This window comes from Cotesia glomerata, linkage group LG6 (genome assembly GCF_020080835.1).
Source record: "Cotesia glomerata isolate CgM1 linkage group LG6, MPM_Cglom_v2.3, whole genome shotgun sequence".
In the NCBI taxonomy this organism is placed as follows: Eukaryota; Metazoa; Arthropoda; class Insecta; order Hymenoptera; family Braconidae; genus Cotesia; species Cotesia glomerata.
In genome coordinates, this window is record NC_058163.1 from 5,484,549 (window position 1) to 5,495,376 (window position 10,828).

Sequence of the window (10,828 nt, forward strand, 5' to 3'; positions counted from 1 at the left end):
TTACTTGTCAAATCCATAAAGTGTATGACCACGTCTTTTTAAGGCGTAAATAACATCTAATGTATGCACCACGTCTCTTTTTTCAAATTGAGTATAAATAACAGCATCATGCAACACATTTTCAAGAAAAGTTTTAAGCACATCACGAATTTCGCTGTAAACTAATGCCGATATACGTTTTACTCCTCCTCGGCGTGCTAGACTACGAATTGTAGACTTCGTGATTCCTGTAATATTGTTGCGAAGAATACGCCTGTGACGGCGCTTCTTCCCTGCTTTTCCTAATCCTTTCCGCGACTTTCGAGGATTCATCGTATAATCTCACTTTATTTTGTAATTAATCAGAAACAATGAAGAAGTATTTTAATTCAATTTCTATTCTCGATAAGTTTTAAAAAATTCGGGTTGATTGATTTAATACCAACAAATCGGTGACACGCTGTGTTAGTATATGCGACTTGTCTGAGTTTGACGGTCGCTGGAGTCTGACTGCCGCAAAACATTTCATGTTATATAGGTAACTCACGTTAATCGCTAAGTCAGCACAGCCGGTGATACATTCGAATAGCATACATAGTAAGAATCTTTTTTTTTAATCATAAAATTATAAGAGTGTTTGAAAAGCCAGGGACGTTTTTTTTCAATATTAATTTTTTTTTATCTCTTCGTCAATTTGGAAGTTGACCCTTTCATGTATAAGAAAATTAGGAAAACGGTTGACCCTAAAGGCCATCCCTGCAACTTCCCGCTCATTTCATACTTAAGCGCACAAACCTACACTTATTACGTTTTTGAGCTCTTCGAGCTCAAAAATATAATTTTCGTATCATTTTGAGCTCTCCGAGCTCAAAAATCTGCTAGAAGTTGAATAAAACACTATTTTTCGAATTTTTAGACCGCAATAACTTTTGAATGAATGAACCGATTTTTTCGTGGTTGATGGCATTTAACGCAGTTTTTAAAGCCTCGTGAAGAACTTTTAAGTTTAAATTGATCGAACAAGGAATTTCAAAGTAATTCCTAAAAAACGATTTTTTCGATTTTTTTCGTTAACGATAACTCACGAACGAATTAACCGATTTCGACCGGGCTGGCGGCAATCGACGTGTTTTTTTAATGTTAAGAGCTGATTAGTTTTAAGAATTGATCGGTCAAGCCGTATAAAAGTTATTTCAAAAAAACCACATTTCAGAAAATTTTTTTTTTCAGTTTTTTTAAGATTTCTCAAAATCTATTGATCTGAATCGGTTCAAATAGTTTTCAAAATCTAAGTTCAGTCAAGCCCTTTTGAATGGCGCCAACCGCGATGAAATCGGTCAAGCTGTTCAAAAGTTATGAGAGGTTTACATACGGCTGTACACACACACACACACACACACACACACACACACACACACACACACACACACACACACACACACAGACGTACGGACATCATCGCGCAAATATTCGGGGAGGCTTCCTAGGACCTCAAAACGTCAACATCCGTTGAAAACTCGATTTTCGAAAAACGGGGTGAAACCAATAACTTCCCGATTTTTGAAAATTTTCAATTTTCTTAGCGGGAAGTTAAAAATACTCATAAAAATCTAAAAACAGGTCATAACTTTGAAGTGTCACGTCTTTTTACTACATAGAAAAGAAAGAAGTTGAGGAGAACCATACATGTGAAATGAAAAAAAAAAAAAAATTTTCAATTTTCTTAGCGGGAAGTTAAAAAAAAAGATTAATTTTGCATAATAATTAGCATAAAATCATAAAAATATGCCTGTAAATTTTCAGCATTTAATTCTGATTGTTTTTCGGTTTATAATTTATTGAAGTGCCCGTCCCTCTTAACTCTGCTTCTTGTAAGCAATTGTTTAAAAACTCTCTTGTTTTTTTTTTTTTTTTTTTTTTTTATTTAGAGTCGGTTTTAACTGCTGTGGGTATATCGCCGACTTTAACTGCTAGGAGTGGTACGTTGGGGTCTTTTTGAGTTGTGTAAATCTTAACTTACGCGGCAAGGGCCGAATATCGACCGAGTTGGTTTCTAAGACCAGCTTGGGATTCGAACCCATGCCTGGCCGGTAAGTTAGTCCGAGTTCTCTATAGACCATGCGCCTTAGACGACTCGGCTAACGTCACCGGTTTTCTTGTTTTTTGATTCCGTGAAAAAAAGCTTTATTTAGTATGTTTTGTCTACAATAAATGTTAAAAACACTGTTACGGTTATTTAAGTTTATTTTTCTTCAGGAGTTCGCGTTCTGTGCAGAATGATTTAGAAAAAGAAAAAATATCAGTGTTAAGTTCTTGTTAAATTAAAAAATATTAAAATTTAGAATAATCACTTTCCTGACTTTGATAATTTTTATAATTATTGACTGCGACATTGGTAAAAAATAAAATTCATTCAGGAAACAGAAATCGCCTCTGATAAAAAGTCGTTGGGTTCCAGTCTAGACATCATGAGAGCTGGGCTCCGACGTGTTCTCTAGATTAACTTAACCTGAGATGCAACGCTGTCATTTTTGTGGCTCATTTACTGGAATCCTTTATTAGGCTGATTTTTAAGAGAGGATGTTAAGCAACAGGCCCACTCGATGATCTAGATGATTTACAGACCAACTTCCGAGCCGCTGCGCTAAACGAAGTTGCCGCTTTCTGACTCCGTCGAACAGAAAAAAAGTATACTAACCTTGGCTAGTAAATAAGAAAGCCTTAGATCAGATGTTTGTCGACCTCAGCTTCACTTCGGTACATTACATAAGCTCTAAGACATTTCTTACTTTCCTGGCCTTGGTATGTAATATACTATTGCAAAAAACCGGCATAGTTGTGACAAGAAATTAATGTGTTGAAAATTTTTAACAATTTTATTTCTTAGCTGATTAAAATTTTTCTCAGTAATTTTTTTGCAGAAAAAAATTTTTCTAAATTCAGGAAAAAACTTTGGATGAAAATTCTCAATTTGTTTAACTACAATCATTTTTTCTAAATCCAAAAAATTTTTTTTTCAACCAGAAAGTCATTTTGAGAAAAATTTTTATTTTTTCAGCTAAAAAATAAAATTATTGAAAGTTTTTAGTAAGTTAACTTCTTGTAACAGCTATGCCGGTTTTTTTCAAAAGAAATTTTTTCTCTCAGTATATAGAATTTATTTTTATTTATTTATCTTTTTTAGTATTGGCATTGTGTTGTAAACATCTTATCTATGTATACTTTCGGAGATACTACTGCACTGGCTTTGTTTATATACTGGGACAGTATTGATTTTCAAATTTAACTTCTCAGTTTGGACTTGACTATCTATGGCAACTGGTGTCAACTTTAACTTCTTGATCATAACTACCGAAGGACTAATAAACTATTATTAGCCGGTGTGTGCAACAGATATTAAGGTTATCAGAGAAACACGTTCATTTGCGGTAAGTACGATAAATTCTTTGATAAAAATTAAGTCCGTGACTATATTAAAAATAATTTCCTGAAATGCCCATACTGTATTATAATCTCTGTTTTATCTTTCATTTTAAAACACTAGACATAACATGCTCGCTTCGCTCACCTTCCCGGGGAAAAAAAATTATATATAATTTTATATAAATCATTATATATAATTATGTATGAGTTTTGGCCATATAAAATTACATATGTCGTAGTCTTTTCGCAAAATTCGTCATTCCATGAAAAGCTTAGGCACTTCCAGAAACGTCGACGTTTTGTGAAAAATTTTCAAATTGCATTTCCCGCCTAGATATTTCGTGAAATGACCACTCGACGTTGGCGCTTGATGATAAATCATAATACAGAGTGTCCCAGAAGTAACGGACGCCATTGTAGCATCTGATAAACAAAATAATTCTGAGACGAAAAGTCCTTAGCCATTTTTTAATCAGACGCATAGATAATTAATTATTAATTAAAATAACGTCCTTTTATGCATTAGAGAGAGAGAGAGCACTAGTGCCAAGTCAAGTGCGTTCCAACGAAGACGCTTGCACGTGTGAATGTGTAAGTAAATATGTGTGACTACGTTAGCTATAGAAACTAGTTAGTCATACAGTTAGTTGTGTCTTTGTTTGTAATAATAATTAATTATCTATGCGGTTAATTGAAAAATGGCTAAGGACTTTTCGTCTCAGAATTATTTTTTTCATCAGATGCTACAATGGCGTCCGTGACTTTTGGGACACCCTGTATACGTTATATGACGGATTATACACGTGTATTTTTCACGAAAAGACTAGCTCGTGCAATAATCTAAACGTAATCAAGTATTTGTTAAATTAATGAATAAAAAAAGGTCATTCGGCATCCGAAATAGAAGTAGATTTCATTTTATTTCATTTCTGTGGAGGAAATGACTGCAAAAGTAAAATTTCTTAAAAATGATCGTAAAATAAAAATTTTTTTATTTAGAAAAACATGCTATTTGAAGTTTAATTTCTCAGATTTCAGATGCATTATACAAAAAGTGAATATCTCGATGCATTCGAAAGTAATTTGAAGGAGAAGTAGTGGGAGTATGAAATTTTAAAATTTTCAAAATTTTAAAATGCTGTAATTTCTAAACTAATTAACCGATTGAGCTCATATTCAAAATATGATATATTGTGGACCATATGCTAATAAGTAAAATAAAATAGGAAGCTTCCTAGGACCCCAGAACGTCAACATCCGTTGAAAACTCGATTTCCGAAAAACGGGGTGAAACTAATGACTTCCCAACTTTTGAAAATTTTCCATTTTCTTAGCGGGAAGTTCAAAAGTTGTCTTTTAATTGATGTATTTTTTAATTACATTACATTTGACGCTTTACAGGCATTATACGAAACATCAAACTATAAACTGCGCCCGATTGTGTAACTTGGTTTAACCACGATATGCCAGAGTCGAGTGGTCATTTGATGAAAATTATAATTTTTCACAAAACGTAGGCGCTTCTGGAAGTGCCTAGGTTTTTCATGGAATGACGAATTTTGCGAAAAGACTACGACATATATAATTATATGAAATAATATAAAAAAAATTTAATATTTTTTTTTAATTATATAAAAATTTTTTTTTAATTTTTAAATTAAAAATAAGTAGGAATCGGGCCTCACAGAATATTTGCGATCAAATATCTGATGAAAAATTCTGAGTGTCGACGGGATTTGAACTCGAGTCCTTCTACTTGCCAGTCCTGCGCGCTGCCACTGGTCTGCATTACACGATACAGCTACAGGACATTATTTATTTTATTTGAATTGAAACACAAGATAGGCTAGGTTTTTATTACAATTTCATAAAATTCTTCAATATTTCATGGAGCTTCACAGAAGTAGTAGTTTTAATTTTTGATTTTTGATTTTATCTGTTATTTATGGTTAACCTTCATTTTTTATTGTAATTATTCCCTGGTGAAAAAAATTATATATAATTTTATATGATTATATATAAATCATCCTATGTAAGGTGTGAGCTGTTAAAATTTCAAGGCGATCCGAATATTTTCCCGAGAGTTAAATCATTTCTTTATAAAACTAGGCTGAAATTTGAATTGTTTATAATTTTTGTGCTATTGGTCAGACGTGGATGCTTTAAAATAGATGAAAGTCTTTGAAGTTCGCCGTTAGTCAAAACTTGCAAATAAATAGCTATGATTCTTGATTGGTCAAACGGGAAACTTACTATACTAAACTTACTAAACTTACTTACGGGAAACTCACTTACTATCATTCAAGCCTAAAAATGTCGACATATATCACTATATATCGATATGTATCAAATAAGAAAATCAATAAACAATGTATTACACTAATGTATAAAGCTTAAATTAGGAGGCATGTGGATGGGCACTGTTGAAAATTTCTAATTAAAAAAAAAAAACATTACTGTTTTTTTTAAGTTCTACAATTCATTTCTGCACCTCGAAAATCTAAAATCAATTATCTTGGAAGAATAATTAATTAATTAACAAATAGTGATCGTCATTCAGTTTGTTGTAGAATTTTATAATATTCTGTTGAACTATCTAGAAAGAACCTCCCGAGTCCAATTGAAGGTAATGCTATTTAATCGAGTAAACCCACGTAAAATTGACTATCTTTTTTGGGCTATTCGACTGATTTTTTACGTTAACCAGTATTCGGAAAATTTAACAAAGAAGGATTGCTTTTTATTTTACTATATATATATATATATATATATATATATATATATATATATATATATATATATATATATATATATATATATAACAGCAGGTCGAATTATTAAGAACTACTTCGTCCTCATGATCATATAACGTAAGTCAGGTCGTAGTGGGATACTTTGGTCAAATTTTATTAACAATTAAAGTCCTTTTCAACTGATTTTTTCAACATTTTGCAAAATAAGTAAAAATTTTTCCAAAAAAAACTTTAACGCTGATTATATTAAAGTATTTTATAATTGAAAAATTACATTAGATTTCTCAAACGTGTTGTCTACTGTATCTTTGATGCAGCTTTGAAGCACTCTATTTTTTAAATGAATGAACAAATAGAAAAATGTTTTAATTTATATCTGTGGAGAATTTTACTCTTTACAAACTCTCAATTAGTTGTATTTTCTGTGATTTCAATATAGATTGAGCTATTTTGAAAAAATTGAGAAAACTTGTGAATTTTCGGAAAATTCTGCTCAGACATTATATAGGATTTTGTATAATTATATAGAATTTTATATAATTATATATATTGATATAAAATTTTAAATTACAATTATGTATAATTAGATAAAATTATAAATAATTATACAAAATTATATAAAATTATACATAATTTTATATAATTTTGTATAATTATATCTTATTATATAAAATTTTTTTCCCCGGGAAGATAACATTATATATAATTATGTATAAATTTATATATTTATACAAAATTATATAAAATTATACATAATTATATTAAATTTTATATATATTTATAGAAAATTAGATCAAATTATATATAATTAGATATAATTTTATAAAATTATATATAATTTTTTTTTCCCCGAGGAGCCAATCGATATTTAGTATCAGGACTGATATAAAGTCTATTATTCCAATATCTAATTGAACAATAACACTTAATTGAGATGTTATTGTCGTCAAATCTGAAGGTTGATAAGTTGTTTCCTTCAGAAAATATCAGATATATTTATTTTACTCTGATAAATATTTTATTTTTTAAGTGAAAATAAAATAAAAAAAAAGAAATAAAACTGAACGATTTTTATCACTTAAACTGAATTCGATATTCTATAAATTTTTTGATTTCCCGCTTTTGAAAATTAATAGTTTTTAACCACCGGAATATAATTAGCCTGATGTAATGCCTTTATTTAGTTCTAACTCTGTTTCACGTGAAATCTTAGAAACAATACAACTGTTACTACTCGCAAATTATTGAATCTTAAAGATTACTAACTTGTATTGATTTTTGACAGAACTTACATCAGACATCAAAAAAGTGAGAATAATGCAAATAAACGAAAATCTTACTCAGTCCGAAAGAAAAAAACACATTTATGCAGCAAACCATTTATAATTTGTACTACGAATGGGTTCATTGTTGACTTTGCTAGTTATTTTTTTATCCAACGCAAAGTGATGCCACTATTATGAAAGAAGTATTACAAAATCAGGATCTTAAATCTCTATTACAACCAAATGATATATCCATAGTAAATCGTGGTTTTCGTGATGCTATAAACTATTACTGAACAAGGTTATACTGTACTAATGCTTGCACTTAAAGGTAACAAAGCTCAATTATCAACTGAAAAAGCGAACATGTCCAGACCAGTGACAAAATTGCGATGGGCAGTTGAAGCTTTACATAGAGCCATTGCTCAAAAATATCAATTGTTTCATCATTGTCTTGATAACAAGATTCTTACAAAAGTAAGATTATTATGTAAAACGTTTGGATTTTTGCAAAATCAGTATGGTAAACGATTAAGTTCAGATGATCTATTAGCTAAAACTATTGTCAATTACATGAACAAAAAGATGCATACATCCAATTCATTAGAAGTACACGGAGAGAATTTAATGGTAAATACAACTATCCGAGTATTGTAAAAACAGGCTTCTTAGTATGAATGATTGCAAGAACTATCCAAATTGTTAAATGAACCATCCAGATAGTTACATTTACCATCTGGATAATAATTATTACCATCTGGCTGGTAACTTAAAGATGGTAAATTTAATCATAATATATGTTAACCGCTAAAATCATGTTGATTGTAAATTCTACAATCATGATGGTAATTATTACCATCGCAGCTAGTAATTTGATTAGTCACTATGTGACTACCGTGACTTGTGAATTATAAATAAACAAAAATTTCATTTTATTAAGTAATGACTTTTGTTAAATTGCACTGTATTTTCTTAAATATTGACATTTTTGAAGATATAAGCATATATTTTATATATTTATATATAATATATATAAGTATATAAAATATAAAGCCAGTCCCATGGCTAAGCGGTACAACGCTTGTCATGCTTGTTTGGGACTGGTGAGGCGTGGGTTCGAATCCCGGTGTGAGCTGGAAATTTAATTTTCAGTGAACATCGGTGCCCATAACTTACGCCGGGCTGTACAGGTTTGGGGTTTTCGATGGTTTCCCCAAGCCCTGTGCTACCGGTGGGGCACAGGCGAATGCGTGCAGTTTCCCCAAAGTCGGCCCATCGCCGCGTTACTCTCCAGGCTGAAAAAGTATGTAATACCGCCAAACTTATTCTGCCAAACTTAATGTACCGATCAGCCTGGAGTCCACCTCCGGTCTCGGCCGGACCCTTATCGAGACAGAAGTCTGAAAAGCGGGGTTATAAAAAAAAAAAAAAAAAAATGTAAGTATATAAAATATATGAAAAATTGATGTGGGTACTCAAATGAAAGGTCTCAATGAGTGTAATGTCTGGGTGAATTTATATCTTTAAAAATGTCAATAGTTTACAAGATACAAGGTCATTTCTTAATTATTGATATTTTTAAAGATGTAAGCTCATCCTGATGTTACACTCATCAAGAGCTTTCATTTGAGTACCCACATGCATTTTTGATATATTTTTGATATATACGTATATATAATATATATAAATATATGAAATATATGAAAAATTGATGCAGGTACCCAAATAAAAGGTCTCGATGAGTGTAATGTCGGAGTGAGCTTATATCTTTAAAAATGTCAATAGTTTATTTTATTTTTTTTATTTTTATTTTATTTCAATAAACAAACCCAACAGCCTAGGCCATTAACAGGGTTAATAATACAATTGTTAGTACATAAGAAAAATAAATTTTTGATGTATAACAAGATGACTTATAGCTAGCATAGTGATTTCATTCATTTCCACTCATAAAAATTGCTGAGTAATTATTGCTTATTACTTATTAATTATTACCTATTAAAAATTACTTATTAACTATTAATTCATAATTGCACATCTTTAACGCCACTTAGTTGCTAGTTTGCCAAGTAACGCAGTTACATAGCCATTAGGACAATTCAACATATCAAGTGCAGGTTCCCATTGATAAAAGCGATTCACTGTATTAGAGATGCGATATATTGGCGCTGCCTGTGATAAGTTAGATTTAGCAATAGGTATGTACATTGGAGTTTGATTTCTCATACCTAAGACTGGTATCTTAAATTTAAACAGTGTTAGCAATTGAGGACAATCCACCAAGTTGTTAAATAATTTAGTTGCAAAGGAGAATTCCGCACAGATGCGTCTTTCATCGAGAGTAAGATATTCGCATTCTTTGCATAGCGTGAGATCTGCAATTCCCCGAGCCGGATAAAGTCCAGTTTTTTTCCAAATTAAAAATTTTAAAAACCTTCTTTGAACTCTTTCAATCTTAGTGGACTGTCCTGATTGAGTAGGAGACCATACTAGCGAAGCATACTCAAGTTTTGGTCTAACAAATGTATTATATAACAATTTAATGGCATTAAGATTATTAAAGTTTTTTGAAACTCGAGTAATGAACCCTAGCGTTTTCCAGGCTTCAGACATAATATTATTAATGTGCGTTGCAAAAGTAAGTTTACTGTCAAATGTTACCCCAAGTATTTTGACTGTAGTACTCTTATCTAAAATTTTTCCAGATATGTTGTAGTCAAAGTTGATAATATTTTTCCTCCGAGTGAGTGTTAATACGCAACATTTGTCAGCATTGAGTTGCAGCCCAATAGTTGACAAGATAGCAATGTCAGTTCTTAATTATTGAGATTTTTTAATAAATAAGCTCATCCTGATGTCACACTCACCAAGAGCTTTCATTTGAGTACCCACATGCATTTTGATATATTTTTCATATATACATATATATAATATATGAAAAATTGATGTGGGTACTCAAATGAAAAGTCTCGATGAGTGTAATGTCAGGATGAGCTTATATCTTTAAAGATGTCAATAGTTAACAAGATAAAAGATCATTTCTTAATTATGTGTCTAGAAATGGAGCATTTTCGAATGCAGCCTAAATACTTATCATGATAAATTGACTATCGATGAGAATGATGTGAAATCTTGAAAAGGTGGAAATTCAAGTCAAGACCTTTGCAATGACACTGAATTTCACAAAAAAAAACCGATTTTATCATATGACTATCCTGGAGACAAAATTTTTGTTATTCTTTTAATAATATAGATATACTTTTTTTCAATACTCACTCATGTCAAACATTAGAATGTTATTATATTCTGACTCTAAAATCAAAAAAATTTAGTTTTTTATACTTCCTGTTTATTTTTTTTATGATTGCAATCATGATGATTTTAACTACCTCCGATGATAAAAGTTAC

The 10,828-nt window shown here is 30.8% G+C and overlaps 1 protein-coding gene across 1 annotated transcript; it reads right to left on the reverse strand.

Moving 5' to 3' along the window:
- Window positions 1-312, reverse strand: LOC123267256 (histone H4-like). Its single transcript, XM_044731809.1, has one exon. The coding sequence runs from the start codon at window positions 310-312 to the stop codon at window positions 1-3; it is 312 nt and encodes a 103-aa protein (XP_044587744.1).
- Window positions 313-10,828: the final 10,516 nt, after the last annotated feature.